The 23,559-nt window shown below is 36.0% G+C and overlaps 2 protein-coding genes across 5 annotated transcripts; one reads left to right on the top strand and one right to left on the bottom strand.

The window, feature by feature from the left end:
* The first annotated feature begins 6,315 nt into the window (after positions 1-6,315).
* Positions 6,316-11,397, top strand: LOC110693051 (growth-regulating factor 5-like). 2 transcript variants are annotated; one of them, XM_021870177.1, is made up of 4 exons: positions 6,317-7,870; positions 8,687-9,071; positions 10,345-10,748; positions 10,831-11,397. In XM_021870177.1, the coding sequence occupies exons 1-4, from the start codon at positions 7,690-7,692 to the stop codon at positions 10,836-10,838; spliced, it is 978 nt and encodes a 325-aa protein (XP_021725869.1). In that variant the 5' UTR covers positions 6,317-7,689; the 3' UTR covers positions 10,839-11,397. The 2 variants fall into 2 exon arrangements, with proteins under 2 accessions (XP_021725868.1, XP_021725869.1); XM_021870176.1 differs by having other exon boundaries at positions 6,316-7,870; positions 10,345-11,397.
* Positions 11,398-11,859: 462 nt separating this feature from the next.
* LOC110693050 (GPCR-type G protein 2) lies at positions 11,860-22,888 on the bottom strand. Of its 3 annotated transcripts, none has more exons than XR_002505548.1 (15): positions 22,260-22,888; positions 22,002-22,102; positions 21,497-21,604; positions 20,395-20,515; positions 20,193-20,322; positions 19,421-19,499; positions 18,522-18,610; positions 16,704-16,796; positions 15,566-15,592; positions 15,398-15,484; positions 14,344-14,415; positions 13,982-14,112; positions 12,450-12,606; positions 12,253-12,353; positions 11,860-12,174 (listed from the first exon to the last, which is right to left on the bottom strand). XR_002505548.1 is itself a non-coding variant. In XM_021870175.1 (14 exons), exons 1-13 carry the CDS (start codon positions 22,472-22,474, stop codon positions 12,456-12,458), a joined length of 1,404 nt encoding a protein of 467 aa, XP_021725867.1. In that variant the 5' UTR covers positions 22,475-22,888; the 3' UTR covers positions 11,860-12,353; positions 12,450-12,455. The 3 variants fall into 3 exon arrangements, 1 of the variants encoding a protein (XP_021725867.1); XR_002505549.1 differs by having other exon boundaries at positions 12,290-12,353; XM_021870175.1 differs by having other exon boundaries at positions 11,860-12,353.
* Positions 22,889-23,559: the final 671 nt, after the last annotated feature.

Here is a 23,559-nt window from a genome sequence, read left to right as displayed (position 1 = left end):
GACCGTTAGGTCATTACGTCCCTTTAAAAAGAAATCCCCCTTTTTATTCTTCTTCATGAGTCTTTCTTCTTCTATTTTTCACTTCCCCTGTTTCTTTATCTTTGATTTCTTGATTATATCATAAACTTCTTTCACAATGTCTTCAAGAAGGAAAAATTCAGCCACATCAGGTTCTTCTTCGAATACAAAAACGTCTGGGAAAGGGAGAGTTCTTTGTAATTGTGGCAATGAAGCTGTGATTAGGACGGTGCGAAATGGGCCCAATTTGGGCATGAAGTTCTATGGGTTTCGATTGTGGCCAGTAAGTGTTAATCTAATATGTTTTGTTGGTGTTTTTATGTTTAAATTGAATTAAAATTAATTTAATTTATTTGCAGGACACAAATGGTGACATGTTCAAGTGGGTGAATGAACAAAGTGATTTGGAGGACCATCAATTGAAGATTTTGGAAAAGGATACTTTGATTTTGGAAATGGAGTTTGAACAAAAAATCAGAGATGAAGAACTGAAGAAGTTGCAGTTGAAGAAAGAAAATTTGGAGGAAGAAATTCAAGACATGAAGACAGAAGGATTTGAAATGAGGGTGGAGTTAATGAGGTGTTCAAGGAATGAAAAGAATTTGTTTATGGCATTAGTTTTCTCTTGGGTTTTTTTTTGTTGTTGTTGTTATATTTTTGTCAAACAAGTGACAACACTTTGATGATATTCATTGTTTAAGTAGGTTTTGTAGTTGTTATGTAAGGTGATTTTGGTTGTTGTGATTAATTGAAATTGGTGGCTTCATTTAGCTGGGATTAATTATGATGAAATGTGTTGTCTAAACATTCATGTTAGCAAAAACAAATGGACACAAAGATTGTGAGTAATGCATTAACATGTGGCTACTAAAAGTTATGTCTTCAAAAGCTACAAAAGAACATGCCACTTGGTGCACCTAACATGTAGGAAATAGTGACATATGGTGCACCAAAATACTACATACACTGTTCATACTTTCAAATACCAAGTTTTTTGAGCAAAAACATACTTAAGCCAAAATACAAGCCAATTAAGTACCAAAATCTGGGCTCTACTGCTACTTGTTCATGCTTTCACTACTGCTACTGATCTATGGTTGAGGTTTGGCTAGCTTGAGCTCCTAATGCTTGTTGTCTAGTCCTGATCCTTGAACTAGGACCCTGCACACAAAAAAAAACAGACACAAATGAGTAAAATATTGACAATGTATTAAGGTAAAAATAAAAAACATCAACACCACCATACCTGTTCTAAAGGGGTGCCATCTGCATGAAATAAAACACCTACACCAATAGGTACTTGTTGCCTTCCTCTAGCTCTTCCCCTAGCTCTTCCCCTGCCTCTTCCTTTCCCTTGGTTGCTAGCACCAGCATTTTCAGTTGCTCCACCAGACCTGCCCCATCCTCTCCCGCCTGATCCCCTACCTCTCCCATCTGATCCCCTACCTCTAGCACCTTGCCCCCCAAGTATCATCCTATTACCCCTGCCTAGCTGAGTGGGTTGTGCTGTTGTACTATGACGGACTGATGAACCTGGCAATGTGGTTGAAGTAGAAGCAATCTGTGATGGCTGGGAAGGAGTAGCAGCAGCATCTGTTGTTGCTTCTTTTCTTAGCCTTCCCTGTGGCCTTTTTGCAAGTGGCTCTGTAGGAACATAGCTTCATTTGTCTGGACGGCTTCTCTTGTTGTGGCCCTTATTTTGACAAATGCTACATGTCATTTCAATCCCTGACCTAGACAATGATCCTGGCTTCTTTGTTGATTCTTCAGGGTGTTTGATCCTATTTTTTCTAGGCCTACCAGGCCCAATTTTGATGGGAGGTGGGTCTAAATTGCAAGGGACTCTTGGCCAGTACCTTTCTCCTTCACAAGGTGGTATTGTACCACTGTATACCTTGGAGTAGGTTTCAACTTTATAGCAATCATCAACATAGTCCTCAGCAACTTTGTTTTGAAAATAAATACAAGCTATTGCATGGCAGCAAGGTATTCATACCATATTCCATTTCCTACAGCTACATGTTCTAGCAACTAAATCAACATTAACCTGATCTAAAATATGCCTCACATTGAATAACCTGTCAAAGGAAGGTAAGACATCACAATATGCAGCCTTCACTTTTTCTTTCTCTAATCTAGCCTGTATTCTAGGACAGAATACTCCAGTCCATTTTTCCATCTCCTTTCTTCTAGACACTAATCTCTGCATTAATGCAGCCCTAACATCTTCTAACATGTAGATTATGTGTTTTGTTCTTGCATAAATTATGTAGGCATTGAAAGTTTCTGCCATGTTATTAATAATGGCATCACTTTTCACATATTCATCAAGGTATGCTCTACAAAACACCTTAGGGTCATACCTCTTAAAAGCTAGGGCATCATCTGCATTCAACTTTGCCAAATCTTCCATTGCTTCCTCATAGTCTGCCCTGTTGTATGACTTAGCAATCCTCCAAAATAACAGCTTCATCTCATCACCCTTGTATGTCCTGTGCCAGTGGGCAAAAATATGCCTGACACAGTGCCTATGCTCTGCTTTTGGAAGCACAGCATTCACTGCATGTAATATAGCCTGCATTTAAGTCAACCAAAAAAGTCAGTCAGCTATGTCACACATTACAACACAGAGCCTATTCTAAAGCAAATAACATCAATGAAATGCCAAAGTCAAACCTGGTGTTCATCAGATAAGATTGCAACTCCACTCCCAACTCCAAGATCTAGGCAGGATTGCAAATGTGTGATAAACCAGACCCAAGACAAGTTGTTCTCCCCTTCAACAACTGCCCAACAAATTGGATACATCTGGTCATTAGGGTCCGTTCCTACTGCAGTCATTAACTGACCTCCTAGAAATGTTTTGAGAAAGGCAGCATCAATACAAATCACCCTCCTACAACCTGTCTTCCACCCTTCCTTCACTCCATCAAAACAGGTGAACAGCCTTTTGAACATTGGAATTGATGTGTTTGGTTGTGGATCAACAACCAAATCCAACACAGTCCCACTACTTACAAGCCTCAAAGCCTCAATGTATCTCTCCAATTTCATGTAATGTTCCTTCATTGATCCATGCAGCATCTTATGTGCATGATACTTCACCTTATAGGCAAAGTCCCTCCTGACAATCACTTTGTATGCTCTTCTAATTGTTTCAATTATCTCCTTAGCAGGCCAATGTGGCCTTGCTTTGAACACCTCCAGCATCTGACTTGCTACCCAAGAGGACTTGAGCTGCCTGTTTTTGTTCATGTTCCTGTGGCATGTATGAGATCCAACCACTCTCTTAACTAACCAGGTTGCATCCCTTGAATGCACAGAGCAATACACATAAAAGGGACAACTTCCCACACACTTCACTCCCAGTTGTTGCTTGTCTTTATTGCTGATGATGTACCTCAGATCCCTCCCCTGCATCACTGCATACTTGCTCACAGCATCCTTAAAGTCTCCCCTATTAGCAAACCTCTGACCCACTTTCCATATGAATGCTGAAATCAGTGTCCCTCTTCACCAATTCACCCTTCTTAGGCTTGCTACAATCTTGACCCTCATCCTCACTTAGAAGTGGAGTGCTGATATCCTCTTCACTCTCCTCACTTTCACTGTTCAAACCCCCAAGTGGTGTTGGTTTAACAGTGGTTAGTATTTCCTTAGGTTGTTTGCCCAACTTCCCCTCACAAGCTTTCCTTTGCAACTGCTGAGCTATGTCAAGCAACTGTGAATTGCATTTGTTAACTCTCTCTCTTGCTTCTCTACAATCCTCATCTTCATCTTCAGATTCACCTTCAATGAAGTCAGTTTCTTCTAACTGCTCAGTTGGCTGTCCTGCATGTACTTCAACCTCCAGATCTATATCTTCCAAACTAAAATCTCCCTGTAATGGACTACCATCTACAACATAATCATCACCATCCTCCTCTTCATGCTCATAGCCCTCACAAAACTTCTGATACTCCAAATCAAATTCAGGATCTTCATCTGAACTAGACCCATCACCATCAGGTAATAGTTCACACAAAGTCAAAGGGCTGTCAGTTCTATCATCCTCCCACTCATAATCATCAAGAAACTGGGTGTTTATGTTTGACAAATCATCTGTGGTACAGTTTATGTTTCCCAAATCAGGTGTGGAAACAAACTCTACTGAAGGAAATTGAGACAGAGAGATTTGAGAAGGGCCTTTAGATTGGGGATCAGTTTGTTTCTCACTCAGATTTGGTTTTGAGGCTTTATCTTGAGTGGTTTGGTCAGTCAAAGAGGGGTGTGAAAGAGGATATTTAAAGGCAGATTTAGGTGTGGGGGAATCTTTACTTAAAGCAGATGGGGAGAGTACTTTAGGGGTTGAGGTGGAAGCATCATTCTGTTTCCTAGGGCTTCTCCTAGGTACATCCACCAGTTTTGTTTGTGGTCCCTTCTTTGGGGTCATCTTTTTCCTTATGTTGACTTTTCTGGGGTGGGGGTTTTCTTCTATTGTTGCTGCTGGTAGGATTGGGTTTGACACTTGTTCCACAACAGGTGGCTCAGTAGGTGAAAAGTGAGGGGGATCTCATGGTGTAGGAAATAACAGTCCACAGACCTAGGTTTTTTGGCAATCTCACTCAGCTCAAGCACTTCCTTATCTCCATCTATTTTCCTTAACTCATTCACTAAACTCAGCCCTGGCACTAAGTAATAAATTCCAGCCACAGATATATACCCACAATGATTAGCATAGTCAAGCAATTCCCAGTAACACAACTCAACAGTGTCCACAATAAAAGTCCTTCCTTCCCCTCCAACATACACCAACTCACCATTATTAACATTTTTAAAAGTACCACCATACCAGAATCGAATTGTCACAGTCGTATTAGAGGTTGACATTTTCATCTATGTGATTATGTTACAAACAACAAATTACTTTCTTCGAAATCAATTCAAGCATTTCAACATCAACATCATTATTTAAACAACAACATTTCAATCTATTACACTAACACATTAGTAATTTAACCCTAGATTTCAATATCAATCCACACATCACAATCCAAGTTATAAATCATCATCAACATAATTTAACCAAGCACCACAACACATCAGTAATTAAGACATATGTAATCGAAATTGTAGTTAAAAACCCAGCAAATTAATCAAATTTCACAATTATACACATCACATTCATATTTACCAAATATGGAAAACTTGATTTGGGGAGAATTCCATACCTTTTGGCGAAAATTGGGGACCAAGACTTGAACTTTCTCTTCTTCTACTCACTGGAACGTCGTTTTCAGGTAGATGGGGTTGGTTCGCAAAATTGATTGAAGCTCTTCAAGTTTGGTTGCATCGCCTTTAATGGAGAGACAGTACAGAGAAGAAGAGAGAGACAGAGAGCAAAAGGGAGGGAAGTGAATTAAAGCGCAAGAGAAGTAGTTGTGGGTATTAAATGCCACGTAAGATACTTTAGGAGGGAAATTAAAGTCAATCCTTTGACTTTGTCCCAAACAAGTCACAAACCGGTCACCTGTTTTTAGTTCTATTTCTGGAAGAAGTGCAACAAAGGTCATGTTATTTTGGAATAAATCAAAGGTTGTTTTATTTTTGGAAGATGAATGAAAGGTCATGTTATTCTTGACAATTTTTCCTTTTATTTATTTATCTACTACCTCCGTTTCATAAAATCTGCAACAATTTCCCAAAATGGAAACTACACATTATGTGCAACAAACCAAAAGTTTCCCCTTTTAGTAAATAATTTTGTGTGAAATTACCACTATACCCTTACTTAATTTTACTTAACTATAATAAATAACATATTAACTCTTTAACCCAAATTAATTTATCTATAATTAAAACCCTAACCCACATTCTCTCTCCTCCCTCACAACCCACATCCACCACCAACATCACCATTTTTTCTCTCTCCTCCCTCTGTACCACCACCAACAGCACGAAACCACCACCACCACCACTCAGATCAAGTCTCTCTATTTCCCACCAACAGCACACGAAACCACCATCAACAGCACGAAACCACCACCACCAGTCGCTACCTCAGTTTCCCTGTTCAAAATCGTCGTCGTTCACCCCTTTCACGTCACCCTGCCAATTTGCCGCCTCTTTCACCATTTTCAAAGCCGTCATCGTGCAATTTGGTTGGATTTGGGGGTCGTGCGATTAGGTTGGATTTGGGGGTCTGCAATTTGGTGGTCGTGCGACTGGGTGGGTTTGTTGGTGGTGGAAGTGAGGGTTTTGGTTCTTTGGTGGTGAGTTGGGGTTTTGGTTCGTTGGTGATTGGGTGGGTTTTTGGTGGTGGTGCGAGTTGGTTGGATGGGTTTAGGGAGGTGGTGCGAGTTGATTGGTGGTGGTGAGGTGGGGCTTCGTTCGTTGGTGGTCTAGTGCAGTGGTCTGGTGGTGGTGTGTGTTGGCTGGCTGGGTTTTGGGTGGTTGTGGTGGGGTTATTTTCTCTCTCATCCAATTAATCACATCCCCTATTGTTTACTAATCTTTGCTTAAGAAATTTTGCTTTGGGAAGTGTGCAAGCCCCTTTGTTGCAGATTTTATGAAACGAAGGTAGTATTTAATTTATGTATTTAGAGCCACAAAAAACAAATCATGAAAAGGGATTTGATTTCAGGTATTAAGAATCACCCTTCAAGAGTTTAACATTAACCTAGTTGTCCATCCACAAACTTGACTCTATGGAGCTTTACATGGATATATGTCAACAGTATAGATAGAGCTAGGTAGTACTCGTGTATGTTAACTCAGTACATCTATGTTAAAAATGGTTGATATTATAAAAATAGGGAAGTGATTAAAAATTAAATTAAAAAACCACAAGAAGCAAAATATTGCGTATAATTGAAATTATTACTGTAACAATGATTAGATAAACTTGGATATCAAACTAATTAACCAAATGGTAGAAAAAAAAAAATAGGCGGTGATTAAAAAAAAAAGAAATAGGCGAGATTACAATTCTTTTGGAGGGGAAAAAAGGTATCACTTTTAGGGCATGTTCTCATACGATTATTTTCAGTTCAGTTCAGCTCCTAATTTCCTTCTCTTTCAGTTCAGTTCAGTTTAACTCATTTCAATCAATGAGAACAGACCCTTAGTATAGTCGATATTGGACGGGCTGAGTAGTGTATTTACATTCAGCCTATTGGCCTTACGAAGTTATTGCTTTTTGAAAAAAAAATTGTCAACCAAACAAAAAAAATCAAAAGGGTTTCGGAAACAAACCCAGAAGCCGTTGAATACGTAATGAAAATTTAATTGACTAAATTGTACTTCCATTATTAACACTAATGCTGAAAAACTATTCCTTAAAAAGGGTTTCATTTTCATGAGGTCAAACTAACAACTAAGCTGAAATACTCCCATTTTATCCACTTCTTAAACAACAATATCACCTCATTTCTCTGAATCTTTGTACCACTTTTTCCAGATTTGATTATACATATCTAATCAACTAAAAAAACCCACCAAAAATCCAACTTTTTTTTCTTCTAATTTCTGCAAATTCAACCTGGGTTTGGTTTAGTTTGGTCTGGTTCTTTGAGTTGATTGACAAGAATGAGCTGTTGATCAAGTGGTTTTCGCCGTTTACGGTGAACGGAACAATAAGTGTAAGTATACGATAGCGTAAACGTTGAGAAGAACGACAACCTTAGTTTAAGTATGAATAGAGGAGGATCAGAAGGGGTTTCGCCGTTTACAGTGTCGCAGTGGCAAGAATTGGAGCATCAAGCTTTGATCTACAAGTATTTAATTGCTGGAGTTTCTATTCCACCAGATCTAGTTCTTCCTATTCAAAATAGCTTCGGAACTTCTTCTTCTGCATTTTTCCATCGCCCTACTTGTGAGTTTTTTGTACTTTTACATATTACTAATTAAACCCTTCTAATTTTTTATTTTTGTGATATTTCTGTTTGATAAAGTTTGGGTTTGTTTGTTTGTTTTTGGTTTGTTGGGATGTAGTGGATACCCTTTAATTTTAATTTGATTTTTACAAATTTTCTAATTGATAAAGTTTTTATTTTTATTGAATTTGGTATTTATGAAATTTCTGATTGATAGATTTTGGTTTTGTTTGTTTTGGCTTGTTGGGGTTGTACTGGGATACTCATTAATTTTAATTTGATTTTTATGAAATTTTTGGTTGATAGTTATTGATTTTGTTGGTATTGGTTTGTTGGGAAGATAGTAGGAAACCTAATAATTTTAATTTGATTTCTATGAATTTTGTGGGTGATAGTTATTGAATTTGTTTGTTTTGATTTGTTGGAATTGTGCTGGAATATTTACTAATATGATTTTATTTTTATTTTTTTAAATGAATGTTTTGGTTGATTGTTATTAATGTTGTTTGCTTTGGATATGGTTGATTGTTGGGGTTGTACTGGGGTTGCCCACTAATTGTAATTTCGTTTTTATGAAATTTCTGGCTGACAGTATTGGTTTTGTTTGTTTTGGTTTGCTGGGGATGTACAGCAATGCCCACTGAGTTTAATTTAAGTTTATCTAATTTTTTGTTGATAGTTATTGATGTTTGTTTTGGTTGATTGTTGCGGAGATATACTGAGATACCCACTAATTTAATTTGATTTTATGAAATTTTTGGCTGATAGTTATTGATGTTGTTTGTTTTGGTTTGGTTTGGGATGCACTGATGCAGTGGGATATTGTGGTAGAGAGAATTCTTTGTATGGCATTGGAATTGGGCTTGGTTATGGAAAGAAGATAGATCCCGAACCGGGTAGATGTAGAAGAACTGATGGTAAGAAATGGCGGTGCGCCAAAGAAGCCTACCCGGACTCTAAGTATTGCGAGCGCCACATGAACCGTGGCCGCAGCCGTTCAAGAAAGCATGTGGAATCCAATCCTTTCTCCTCCTCTTCGTCGACGACGGCTTCTGTGTCGTCTCTAAACCAAAGCCTTCCCCTCAAATTCAATGCATTTGCATCTGCTAGTAATGCTGCTTCACCAACTTCGAATCCAAATCAATCACAATTTCAATTGGATTCTATCCCTTATGCCATTCCCACCAAACAATACAACAGGTATACATTCATCCATACTAATTTAGTAATTTGATGCCTTTTGCTCTATGGTACCATTATCATTATTGCACTATACAACTGTTGCCATTGGCTTTCTTTATTTGGCAATATTGGCTACTGTATATATACATGATTGCTTTGCGATGTGTATTATTTCGATGTGCATTTACATATTATTGGAACTGGTCTTTTTAGTGTGTGCTGATCTAAGAATGTTGTTCCTATAATTTTTAAGTAATTTTGTGTTCTTTAAAAGTTGCTCATTTTGTTGAAAGTTAATTTTAAACTCTCCATCACCATATCACATAACATCGGAGAAACTTTCCCATGCTCCCAGCACTCATTAATCCTCACCTGCTTAAATTCTTACTTTCATTTTCACCACTACTTCAGAGAGAAGACTCGCACAGAAAACCCAAATTAGGCTCAGACTTAAGGCTCTTAGATTGCCCTTCCACAGTTCCGCAATTCTTATTGAGTTATAGTCAAGAAACAGATAAGACTTTCTTGTTCTACTTAATTGACAGTTTTAGACCATTAATTTGAAAGTCGGATTTATAACCCCCTTCCCTAACTCACAATGCAATTGATTTAGCTTCAATGTTGATACTATCATAAACTGTCATTTCTATATAACTTCATCACAAATTGCACTGCCTTTATCTCCAGTGTCCTCTTTGTACAGCCTAAAGGTTTTAACAGAATGAAAAAACAGCCGGGGACAAGCAAAAAAATTGCTGCTCAGGACTCCCAGTTTGAGCAGAGAAGAAAGAGGTTATTGAAGATGATGATAATAGGGGCAGAAAACTGTGTAGCTGTCTTTGAATTAGGGCCATTCCTCCTCTTCATTCATCTATATTCTTTCTTTTGGCTTTGTGAGACATGCATTGTTTTAACTCCAAGATATGTCAACCAAGTGCTTTTCTGTGTCTCAAATTGTTGTGCTTGCAGAATGCCTCCTAAGTCTTGCCTGAGTCACTTTATTTAATTTAGATTTAAATAATTCTTATGTTTCAAATTTCCGCTTTATATGGTGGATATTGTGGGATATGTGTGTAAGAAAGAAGCTGAATTATTTCAATTTTCAGCTTTTTATGGTAATGGATATCTTGGGAGATATATGAAAGTGAGGATTAACGGCTTAATTTCAAGCAGATAGAGTACTTAATCTTTTTGGAAACATCACTTTCTTATTACCTTCTATCTGCCTTTGCTTGCTTCATAAAAATTCTATACATATCGATGTTTAACCATTACCGATGGAAACATGCAGGCACCTCCAGGGGTCAAAACCTGAGGCTGGTGATAATAGATCCTTCTCTCAATGCTCAGGTGGCAACAGATCTCTCATTATGGACTCAGCTTTGGACAATACGTGGCCCTCAATGTCACCCCAGATGTCATCACTCTCTCAATCAAAACCGATGGATAATTCCTCATTACATGACGATTATTCTCACCGCTCTTTTATCAACTGTGAGTTTGGCCAACCGCAGTCTGTGAAACAAGGCAATCGTTCTCTCCACCCTTTCTTTGAGGAGTGGCCAAATACCAGGGAGGTATGGTCTGGTTTGGAAGATGAGAGGGCCAACCAGGTTTCTTTCTCCACAACACAGCTCTCCATTTCCGTACCAATGACTACTACGGACTTCTCAGCCAGTCCACGATCTCCTCAAGGTGAAGTTATATTATTTATGAAATGAATGGAAACGTTGTCATCTTCTGAAATCTGCATGACTTTTTTTTTTTTTTCATGCAGAATCTTGAAGTAAGCAGTGGTTATGCCAAGCCAACACAAATTTTGGCTTTGATTTGAAGCTGTTGGTTTTCTTGCTACTCTCTAAAGTTGTGTAGTTGATACTGATAATATGAGAAGGCCTTTTTACACAACTATGGTGTGAAGTAAAGATGCTAGGCATGCACAGATAAGGGGAAACTCGGCTGGAGGGGCTTGAAACTGCAGATGGAATAAAATTTTGTTCTGGAATCGACTCCCTTTGGAAGCAGCATCCAAGAGTGCAAAAGCACAAATGTGTAGTTATCAAACTTGTTGATTTACTTGGATCGCTTTTTATTTATGCTTTTTAGAGTCTGCAATATTTGTTTCTGGTTACAGTAAGAGGTTTTCATGGATTTTTTGCTAGACATGCTAGCTGTTTTGATTGCTGACAAATATTGTTATGTCTTTTGCTATTGAATATTCTCAAGTTTGCTAAGATTTCAGTTACACGACCAAGTAATTTGTGTAATAGCAATTGGTGATAGGTTGATTGTCATACCTTTGCCTCAAAAATATTAATTGCCGATTCTTGTTAATTTATCAAAAGGTTGAACCATGCCCTCTACCCCTCTTAACACACTGTAAGCGAGTATATGTAGATTACATAAGAGAGAAACCGTGGATAAATAACATGGGGGATAGTATATTCAGATGAGGGGGTAGCTTCTATTGATGCACTATATTGACACTGTCGTAGGCCTTCTTGGCTTTCTCATGCTTCATTTCAAGGGTACATCAGTGACTAAAATCTTTGGAGTTTGGGTATACCAAATGGAAAAGTATAGTAGATCTAGTCCAGGGGCTCTTGTTCAGGTTTTCGGATAAATTCGAGCAAGCACAATCTCAGTATGATAGTGATAGTGATACATGTAGGCCATGAAATGAATATCTACAGGTGATTTAAGTTGCCATTACATTATTGGCTTCAGTTGGAAAAAGACATTTCAAAAATCTGTGGGAACAAGTTCCAACTGTCTGGCTGAATTGACAAACTCAACATTAATGATGAATAACTTGAACACTTATCATATACTTTGTATTAATTTTGAATTCAAGTGTTCAAATCATGATTTTGATGCAACACCTCTTTCAGAAAAAATCGAGTAGATTTACATGGAATTTTTAGTGCACCAATAAATGTGTTAGCTCCTTTTGCGTGAACCCTCCAATGTCAATGGTGGTGCCAACACCTTACATATGAACTATCCACCAAAGCTGCTACTGCCACATCAAAGCTAGCATGTTGCGACTGGGTTTCAACGGAAACAATTTGGATACTGCCACCCGTGATAGGCTCCCCTAAACCAATACCCGGAAAGATCTCTGGGTACCAAACACCAAAAAAATCTAAAACAATATCCTCGTATCGATCTATGCACAAAAGATAAAGGCCAAGTTTACCATCATATGACTGAACTCTTCTTTCCCATGATGATACCTGTTTCTCAACTTTAGGGTGACCTTGATCAGAGACATCCACACTTTAGCCAAGTATACAAGACCTACAAGCCAAGTTGCGCACAAATTAACAAACGGAACATGGGACTATGGTGTAAGCTTAAGAGAGAGAAAAAAATTGTAAGGTCAGAAGGACTTACATGCCCCTAATCAATTGGATGTTTGTCAGCTTGGCGAGATGTATAATGTGCAGAAAGCAAAAGCAAGGAAAGGAAGGCACTAGCAACAAATATTGCATCAAACCAGCGATGATAGAAATCAAATTGTATATCTCCCAATACATCAGTTATTATCATCCTGAAATGAAGCAGTTCAAAAGTCACCCCCTAAGTTTGCAGAAGAAAATATAACTCCTCACTAGCCAGCACCATATAGCGATCAAAATGTTGCAATTTTCTTAATAATTAAAATGAATGCAAACCTCCCTGATCATTCCTTCGATATGGGACCAATGTACAGGAAACAGAAGAAAAATCTTCAAATGTTGATTGTGCCCAAAATTCTTACTCGTAGACAAGGTGTATTTTACAATAGGAGATGCTTCCTAGCATATAGAAGTATAGAACCATTACAATTGCCTACTGTTAGTCTGTTACTAGGCAATAGTTGTATATGATATAACATATAATACTAGCCTCAAATGTTTATCTAGAAATCCCTAAAACAGTGTCTATGAGACTGTCCAACTACCGCCCTGATTTGCATAGCCTGTGGAGTAGCTGCTAATTCACATACAATATAAGATAAGCTATTTATCTGCCAATAATAACGGTGTGTCGCTAATGGTTAGGATAACTAAGCTAAAGTACCAAATGGATTAGCTGATTATAGAAAATGGCAGCAAAACATAGCAACTTTGTCAAGATTACGAGGAAACTAACCTTAAGTAGGGTCTTCAATTAGAAAGCATCCCTAAGCTATCAAAACCATCCTCAAGTTACAATTTTTATCCTAATACTTTTTGATGGTTTCCACAGGTAAATCATTATATCTTACCAGAAACTTCAACATACCATCAATTTTCAGCAATGATTAAATGTTCCACCAAACTAAATAAATAAATAAGTAAATAAATGTCTATCTATAACAGATGGGGAACGTAAATCAATCAATAAATAAATTTTGTTTGACAAAAAGGACCCGTTTAACCATGTCCTAATATTATCGTGTAAAATTACTAATGTACAAATCAAAACATGTCAAGTGCCACTATAACCTGACACTTCCAGCTAGAATCTCAAGTATATAATTTGAACTTTTGACACACACAAACTTCACCCTGATTGAACCCAGCAAATCTAGTGCCACTAGTAATATTGACAAAAAGTTCTCAAAGTGATCATAACTCATATGTGGAGGTCTTCCAGCAACATTACATATGTAGCTCTAGGTCTCTAAACATTTAAGAACATCAGGATTTTGGGGGAAAAAAAGAACTATCTTGCAAATTTAGCTGTGATGTTACAGAGCATGTGGTTAAAGAAAGTTTTGAAAGGGGAAAAGATAAAAAAAAAAAATGAATAAATTTGTCAAGGGAAAGTCCTCAAGAGGATGAGAATAATGGCAAATGCGGGGAAACAAATCACTGAATTTACAACAATTAATCAAAGACAATGTGTATATTTGCTTAATAACAAAAACAGAATACAATCACTTTTAGTATGATAATTACCTGTACTCAGTTGCTAAACTTTTCCTTATCAAAAGAATAGATGAGACAAAATACATTCCCATGATTTCTGACAAAAATAGGACAACATTGCTTGAAGATCCACTCCCAACTCTGGAAACTGCAAAGAAGAACTGGAAAAACCGAATATTTCTAGTTAGAAAACAAACCGTGGATGCCCATGAAGCCCGACAGACAGATCAAAATTGACAGGGCATTATGTCTAGGATTTTAAACTAATACAAGCAGAAAAATTCCTGAACAGATAAAAGCATATAACTTCATTCATTAGATTCACTAGATGCAGCCACAAATAAATGAGCATCCATACTACATAATATAACAAGCATAGAAAATAACATTACCTTCATGAGGTTTGATAGAAATCCTCGAACCGATATGACAATCAACATCCCTATAAATAGTAGGGATATATACTGCACAATAAAAGACCGGAAAAGGAAATTAATACAGAATTTCAACAAATCACCATCACACTTACACCATTATAGAAAATATGCCAGGTCAAGATGTACAAAATTAAAATAAATAAATACAACATTAAACAATTCAGCTATATAATTTATATTTACTACAGAGGTTATTTAGATATCTAACTCAGATTTACGTCAGAACTACAATTATTTGAATATACCATGAATATCTGGGCAAACATCAATTTAGGCCATTTGGTTATTTGTAAATTTCAACATCTCATCGGCTCATCCTATAAACAAATGAGAAATTATAATGGCCCAAAAGCCTCGGCTCACGAACAGACCTAAACTTTTCCTTTAAAAAAGAATTTATCAAGACAATAATATAAAGAAGGAAATTTAAAAACTGATACTAAATCTTTCTATCATCAAATAAAGAAATTAATTAATAAAAAAAAACTACTATTACTCCATCCAATATAAGTTTCTCTTAAATTTGTGTCCATAGATCATAGAGAAGTTAGCTATTGCATTAAAAATCAAAATTAATAAGTGATGGAGCTCCATGAAAAATTGAGGGATAGTTGTGGGTGGACACTCACTATAAAGTAGACGTGGATTTTTCCATGATGCTCTCCTAACAAATTTACAATATAAATCCACTTTTATTGCCACCGTTTATTCTTAGAAACCACTGCTAGTATTATCGCATCAAACAGGCTGACAATGTATTTTAAGGTACTACAAATAAAATCCTAATTCTTAGAAACCAGTGCCAGTAATATTGCATCATTAAACAGTTTTGTTGATATCATGATCACTATAATTGTACTTACTAGTAGAAAATATAAAATTATCCAAATATTGGACAAAAAAAATGGGCTGGAGTATGGGCCATGAAATTAATCAATAGCAAAAGGCAGTTCAGGTTATAACATACTTATATATGGGAAGCAATAAGTCAAGAGTTCATTAAAATCACCTGGGATAATAACGTGGCATCGATTCCGATATCAAAATATTGTAGGAATATGCTGATTGTCTTTGTGACAGGGTCAACTGAACCAGCCTGTGAGGAGGGAAAAAAAGTCTTAGCTGCATTTCAGCTAATTCTAAGACCCAATATAAACCAGTCGGGCAGAACAATTACCTCCTTGAAGACAACGCTCTGCAAAGACTGCGGAACAACGAGATCAATCAGATATACAAAGCATCATACAATAATAACTTTGAAAAGAAAGAAAGAAAGAAAGAAAGAAAGAAAGAAAGAAAGAAAGAAAGAAAGAAAGAAAGAAAGAAAGAAAGAAAGAAAGAAAGAAAAGAAAGAAAGAAAGAAAGAAAGAAAGAAAGAAAGAAAAGAAAGAAAGAAAGAAAAGAAAGAAAGAAAGAAAGAAAAGAAAGAAAGAAAGAAAGAAAAGAAAGAAAGAAAGAAAGAAAGAAAGAAAGAAAGAAAGAAAGAAAGAAAAGAAAGAAAGAAAGAAAGAAAGAAAGAAAGAAAGAAAGAAAGAAAGAAAGAAAGAAAAGAAAGAAAGAAAGAAAGAAAGAAGAAAGAAAGAAAGAAAGAAAGAAAGAAAGAAAGAAAGAAAGAAAGAAAAGAAAGAAAGAAAGAAAGAAAGAAAGAAAGAAAGAAAGAAAGAAAGAAAGAAAGAAAGAAAGAAAGAAAGAAAGAAAGAAAGAAAGAAAGAAAGAAAGAAAGAAAGAAAGAAAGAAAGAAAGAAAGAAAGAAAGAAAGAAAGAAAGAAAGAAAGAAAGAAAGAAAGAAAGAAAGAAGAAAGAAAGAAAGAAAGAAAGAAAGAAAGAAAGAAAGAAAGAAAGAAAGAAAGAAAGAAAGAAAGAAAGAAAGAAAGAAAGAAAGAAAGAAAGAAAGAAAGAAAAAGAAAGAAAGAAAGAAAGAAAGAAAGAAAGAAAGAAAGAAAGAAAGAAAGAAAGAAAATAAAAACAACATAGTACTGAAGTACTATATAACAAGATTCTTAGAGAGTACTGCAATGCTACATAGTTCTAATACAAAAAGTTCAAAGACCATGTTCACTCTCAAAATCCTCTTTCCTATTTCCAGCTTTCTATCACCGTCAACTTTTTTTTTTCATAGGGCATTTGAGGTTAATAAATTAGTTTCACTACTTCCAATCTAAGTGTCCATCCTTCTTTACTCTATTTCTCATTTTATACCAAGATTATTCCCTATTAAGTTTCAATATGAACCACGAACAATTTAGCAACACCATGTTAGGACAATTGTGCATCAGAAGAAGATAAGTTAAACAAGTAGGAAAATAATGCATTACCTTAATCATTTTGTAGACACAATAGACTGAACAGGCGTAACCCAAAAAATTCTGCATGTGGCCTTTCCAAGTTCGAGAAAAAGCTGCAGCTTCCTGAAACAACGGAGGAAATGATCAGAAAAACAGCTTTCGAACTATCAAAGACACATCTCAGTAGGCCCAACTACTATCTCATACAAAAAAGAAGATTTTAAGACTAACTCATTGGCTCATAGCCCTAGAATAGATACATTCAAGCAGTTACTTTTAGCACATCATACTTGTTAAAGTTCCATCACAATTCAACAAGCATACATGAGGCAAGAAAATTACCAGTTACATTCCATCCCTGAAAGTTAATGTTCTTTTTTAGGGGGTGCAATCTAGCTGCATTGTGGCTTACATACAATTCTGTAGGTTTCAAGCTAGGAACGTTGTAGGTTTCCAATTGATAAGCTAGCTCTTGAAATGAATAAATATATAGTAACTTATAAAAGCAAGAAACTTTGCAAATAAAGAGTAGCTAGAATAATTTATTCAAATCCACCATTACTTCTATGACAAAATATACAAGCTCATGTTTATCCAATAAGCAACTTTGAGATGCTCATTGCACAATGTAGCCTTCCTCCAAGATGCTCTTAAACCGTGAGCTAATCTTAGCACTTTGTTGGATAGAGAAAATCACTAACTATGATGCAAACTTTTTAAAATCAAGGATTGTCTATGGAGATTGGACATAAAACAGCATCGTTCACCATAAAGAACCCAACAAAAAAAGCATTAAAAGTTCAATACCATCAAAGGTTTCATCATTAAGAGCATAAATGGATGGAAGGAAGAGAAAAAGAAAGACATTTTATTCAAACCTCTGATACCCATAGAAGGACTCACAAACACAAAAGATCTCTAATGCTTTAAGTCTCTTTGTAGCAAGAGCATAGGTTGATTTCTAAAGGTACAAACCTATGAAACCTAACGGCTTTATGAGTTACTCGCAATGTGTTACATATGTCAGATTTTCAATTCTACAATAATCTAAAAACGTTTTCAAAAGAAAATACATACTTCCTCCGTTCCAATAATATTGCAACAAGGATGAAATTACATATCCCAAAGCACATTTTATATGTTAAATATCTATAATTATATAAGAGTAAAATTTATAAAAAGTTGATACTGTGAAAGTATTTTATGAGACATTGAGACAAATCTAACAAGATCCCAATGACTAGATTTTACTTAACGTATGAATCATATTGTGTAGTCAAACAAGAGTATTGAATAGTGCAAAAGTCCCATTGTTGCAATATTATTAGAACGGAGGAAGTATATTCTTAAAAGGACACATGCATAATTGCAAAAATCGATCAGACTCCTACCCTAGTACTTATACTAAAAGAAAGGGGAAGGCAGTAGAAGGAATGTTCTCCAGAGTTAGTTAAAATAGGAATAATCTACTATTGAAGGAGAAGAGAGTGTTGATTTAGAAACCAAGTCAGGCAATGCTGAGGGAATAATAGGAGGTAGGATGCATATTGAGGGGTATTAAAAAAAGAGAAAATTATGACTTGGGGGAGCACCAACCTCTCAAATGTTGGCTAGACTGTAATTGGTGATTCTCACTTTGGCCATTACCGATTCAGTCATATCTTAAAGTTTCCCGAATTTATTGGCATTTTCCTTCCTAGTGTTCCTCTTAGCTACCTATAACCTACTGTTTTAGTGAGAGAAGGATTGTCTCGAATTATAGCTATGATAAAATGATATACAATAGCATGATAAGGTACACAAGCATGTTGACTTGCTGAGTGAAACAGTAAAGTGACCAGAGCATACCTTAGCTTGGCGAAGCTCGTAAATCTCTAAGAACAGCTGCTTTGACAGCTCCTCTAAAGCCTGTACCTCAGCTTCCAGATTTTTTATATCTACCCACAAACAAAAAAAAAAGAAGAAGAAAAATAAGAGAGGAACCTTATAACATGCAGATTTCACAAGGAAAAGAAGTTTTAAAATAAAATTGATCAACAACAGAAAACCATGCATGAAAATGTTTTTCCTCATTTCTTTCCTCATGGGATATTACAGAACGAGTAACAAAAAAAAAAAAAAAAGTCCTCCTTACGCATATAAAGCCATTTACAAACTGATTTAAACATCCAGTTCCTTTGGATCTCTCTTGTTGAAATACGTTTAAAAAATCAAAATCCCTTTAAATGTGTTTCAATCAGTATAGAACATCTAGCAGGAAGCTTCCCAAGAATCCCAACAGCCAACCATTAGCCAGGTAAATATACAGCCCTTGGTGCAGAAAATATATTTGAAAATGGAATATTTGAAGTTGGTAAAACGTTTCCCCTCAATAATAAACGGACAACAGCTTATGTAAGAGACTTAAATAAAACTGTTCAGTCCTTGAGAGTTACTGGTCAGCAGAGACATACACTTACAAAGTGGGATCAAATCAACCCCTACACCCCAAAACACTAAAACCAAAGTATTAGTACATTCCAGAATAGATGCAAAGGAACTGAATCATTTTTCACATTAATTAATCAGAGGTCACAAGCCAGCTTACAAACTGGTGGTATACCAAGACTTAGTTTCTTTATGCATCATCTGTATTAAATTTTTCATGGCAAAAAATTGAATTGGCCAACTTGTAAGCCAACTATACAGCCAATCAAACCTACTAGATGATAATAAGCTCAAGGTAAACAAAAGTACAAGCAACAAACCTTGTTCCCTTTGGTCTTCCTGCACAGATCTCACAACTGTTCCAACAATTCTCTTCAGGAAAGATCTAGCATTCATCTTCTACAAAATGACATGTGAGTGAGCCAAATAAGCAATCCGGGAAAGCTAATGATCATAAATCAAGACTCTCGGCTTTTACAATCTACTGCGTATCGAAAACTCTCAAATCAGCAATAAAGTTTTTCATCCTCTCTTAGGAGGACAAATAGAGCAAGGAAAAAAAAGATGCGAAGTAAAACAATTAAGCACATTCTAATCAGGCATGAGAAAGACCTCGTGCAGCTTTTGTTCATGCCATAAAGCAGATGAGCTTATAATGTCAAGTAATAAAAAAAAAAATTTAAAAAAAAAAAAAAAAAAAAAAAACGTGTACTAAAAAGCTAGGCAGCCATCTATTCATAAAAAGGGTAAAGAGCAACAAAAGAAGTGCAAAACCTTCACAGTTCAAAGTCATTTATAAAGACGTGAAACATTTAAGAAGAAATGATGACAACAGAAAAAGCAGGTATTATCAATAACTAGCCCCATTTTCCTATTTAAGGTGTCCCAATTTACTTACCCCATTTTCCTTTTCAAAAAAATATTCTCTCTATTTCGTCTTTGGAATTTGGGTCCCACACTCATTCACCAATTTTCTCCATCTACTTTTTCACTTGCATAAAATTATGTGCAAATGGCTATGGGGTAAGTAAATTGGGACGGAGGGAGTAATATATTAAACATAAAGGAGCAGTAATGTATATTTTGACATACCTCTTCTGATACTTGACTTCTCTCCATCTCCATTTGACAAAGTATGATTTTCTTTTTTTTGGTAACACAAGTCTCAATTGATTGCATCAATTGCCTCTCCAAGGATTTTATTTCAAATTCCTCAATCTCCCTAACATACATTAACCCTTGAGATAAAGCTCTCAATATTAAAAATAGTTGTATATAGGAAACTAATACACACCTGATAAAAAGGGACAGATAGCTGTAAGGTAAATTGACAGCCCCAAAGCCTGATAAGACAGCCATGACGGTCACTCCAATCACACCAATTCTGCTAACCAACTGAGGCATGGTAAAAAATCCTGAGACATGAGAAATCAAATTGTTTACAAGGGTTCTCAACTTTTTACAGTAAAGTGTGTGTGTGGGGGGGGGGGAGAAAAAAAAAACAAAACAAAACAAAATTCATGGGTTAAAGACCATTGTAATGGAACTATGGAAGTCAACCTTAAAAATCACATCTTGTTCATTCATAATAAGACACTAGTGGGAGAGTAACTATGACCATTAAATTACATATTGTTCAAGTGGTATCTCTTCTCTCCCATGAAAGAAATGTTAATTCAATTAAATGCGGAGCTTTAAACATAAAGTGGGGTTCACTACTAATGCCTTCAGCTAGAGCTGGCTTCCAATATACACTGTAAATATGATATGGAATCCACAAGGCATCGGTGGCTAGTCACATTGACACCCAATCTAGCTCATACTAATCCCATTTATTGCTAAGACCTGTGGTGGGAGGATATGCAGGGATATTTAGGATAAAACACAAAGAACTCGAAGGGATTTATACAAAAGAAGATTGTTTCAAATGAACTGAACCAAAACTCTGCAAACTTCACTAATGAACTATATGGTATTCCAGGTCTCAATGACAAGCAAATAGTTGGTGGTGAAAGTTCCCATCTATAACTAACCATTCAAATGCCAACACTACAACATAAATTATACTGTTTTAACTAAGTCTGCATAAACCTTGCTTCTCCAAACCCTGACAGCAACAATCAAAACTTGACGGTTTCTGTAAATCAAATTATCAAGATATGCAACAATCATATAGGCATAAAGCACTATAGTACAGGCATACAGCCAAGGGGGTGAAAAGGCAACTTATATTAACAATTCAGCTAAAGCATGCCTTGATATTGAAAAGCTGCAATATGAGAAAAGTGAGGAGTCTCATCCAGAAGCAAGCAAGCAAACACACATATGCAATAAAAGAATACACAGAAATACAGAATTTCAGAGCATTAACAGGAAATTCAGACTGCAACAATTACCTTTGTCGGGTGAAGGCATGGGAAAGTGGATGCCCATTCGCCAAAAAGCATACAAGAAAGCAAACAAGAATAATATAGCCCCAAGTGCAGCTCGTTCCTTTCTTAAACCTGGTAAAATCGATTAGTCATTCCATAGTAGTTATCATAGGAGGATAACCTATACACATTTTAGTTTAGAAACAGTATAACATCTTATATACTATAGTAACTATACTAGAGCGGAAGCAGCTAAATCAGATTTTTCCCTCCTAGACACATTCTTTAAATGTGTGTTTCTGTTAAATTTATTTACAGTTTACAGTGTAAATCAAATTTTGTAACAACTAGCTACATTTGAAATCAAAGTATAGATAACTAATCCCTAACTTTTTTCATTCAATAATAGCTTAATAAATGGCACTGTATCATTACTCTTACTTTCTAAAACATTGACAACGAAAAGCAGCAAAAAAAAATCTGGATATAACAGGAAAGAACTGCAAAATAAGCAAGAGAGCTTAAATACCATTATTACAAAGCATCAAGTAGCAATGATAATACGGCAACATAAAAACCAGCAACAAAATCAAGCAAAACAGATCCAGCTTCCAGTTCATCCATCTAGCCCTGCAGCAAAACACACAACAATAAGAACTACTTCCAATTTCAATGGACAATAATGTAGACGGGATTCGACTCAACACCCCACTTCCCTCCCCATATCATCCCGAGACTTTAACCAACTAAACTAGTCGACACCCACAACACGATAAAAGTATCTTACTCTTTGGAAAGAACAGGAATGATCTCGAACAAAACAAGCTGAAGAAGATTACACGAAAAAGCGAAAACAATACTAAAAATGATCTGAACAAGAACCCTTTTCTCTTCATACTCTTTGTATAATCTACGATTCAAGAACCATAAACCTGCCCAACCCAGCAACACCAATGAACCCACCATTACTACTCCCTCCATTATTGACCATCCCCACCCCATTTTCTCTCTCCTCTGAGATTCTGATTTTTGATCAAAAACCCCTTTTTTTCTTCAATTGGGAATGGCAGATTTGATGTACTGGGGATGTAAAATGTCCTGGATCTGGTGATTTTGGATTGATTTTGATTTCATAACAGATTGCAGTTGTTCAATTTTATGCTCACTTCTTCTTCAAGTTTGATGAGCTTTGATTGTTTTCGATTTTGCGCTTCTCCCCCCAATTTTTTAGATGCTCACTAAAAAAATTACTACGTATTTCTTTTTACAAAGGAAAGAAAAAATAAAATTAGGATGCATAATCAGTTAATTACTGCTCGTAAGTCGTAATCTGTGGTATGGGGCTGATTCCATGAACAATGAATGGTAAGGGACTAAGGGTTCGATGGGTTGTAACTCATCTGGGCTTCGGCTAGTGCTATCAGATCGTATGGGGTCGACTGGTCGAGTTATCGAGTATGTTGGGTTGGTTAATATAACTCGTATTTGCCGTATTTGAGTGAGGGGTTGTTCAATATATAAAATATGTTAAGATTTGTTAAATTCGAATCTATTAGTTATTAGTTTATTATGGTGAATAAATTAATTTTAGTTGTACTTTTTGATTTGTAATGGTTTCAAATGCTATGTACAATTTTAGTATGTGTTGGGTATTTTAGGTTGGGTTAGTTTTATGAATTTTACTTAGAAGTATCAAACCCATTACATACCTCTTAGGAGGTGGTTTGGTTCAACATATGACATCAAACATGCAAATAATACAAGCCAATGAGTTAAATTAGATTTATTTAATGCTAAAAGGAGTCCCACTTCTCATAATGTGCCTACACTTTGCCAAAGTGTATGAAACAAAGAGCAATAATTGCTCTTAAACAATGTGAGTATCAATTAGCTTAATTGATTAAAACCTTGAAGGCGGTATTAAATACTTGAATCCAAATCCTTTTACACTTATCATCCTTGCAACTCTCTTTACACACAAAATAAAATAGTATTAAAAATAGTATGAATTTAATGAACTATCGATCTTTCATATACAATATAAACTAACTCAATGCATTCTTCCTTGATGGATTCATCTATAAATT

Source organism: Chenopodium quinoa, unplaced genomic scaffold, assembly GCF_001683475.1.
Source record: "Chenopodium quinoa cultivar QQ74 unplaced genomic scaffold, ASM168347v1, whole genome shotgun sequence".
NCBI lineage: Eukaryota > Viridiplantae > Streptophyta > Magnoliopsida > Caryophyllales > Amaranthaceae > Chenopodium > Chenopodium quinoa.
Note: the sequence above shows the minus strand (reverse complement) of the source record. Positions and strands in the feature narration are given on the sequence as shown.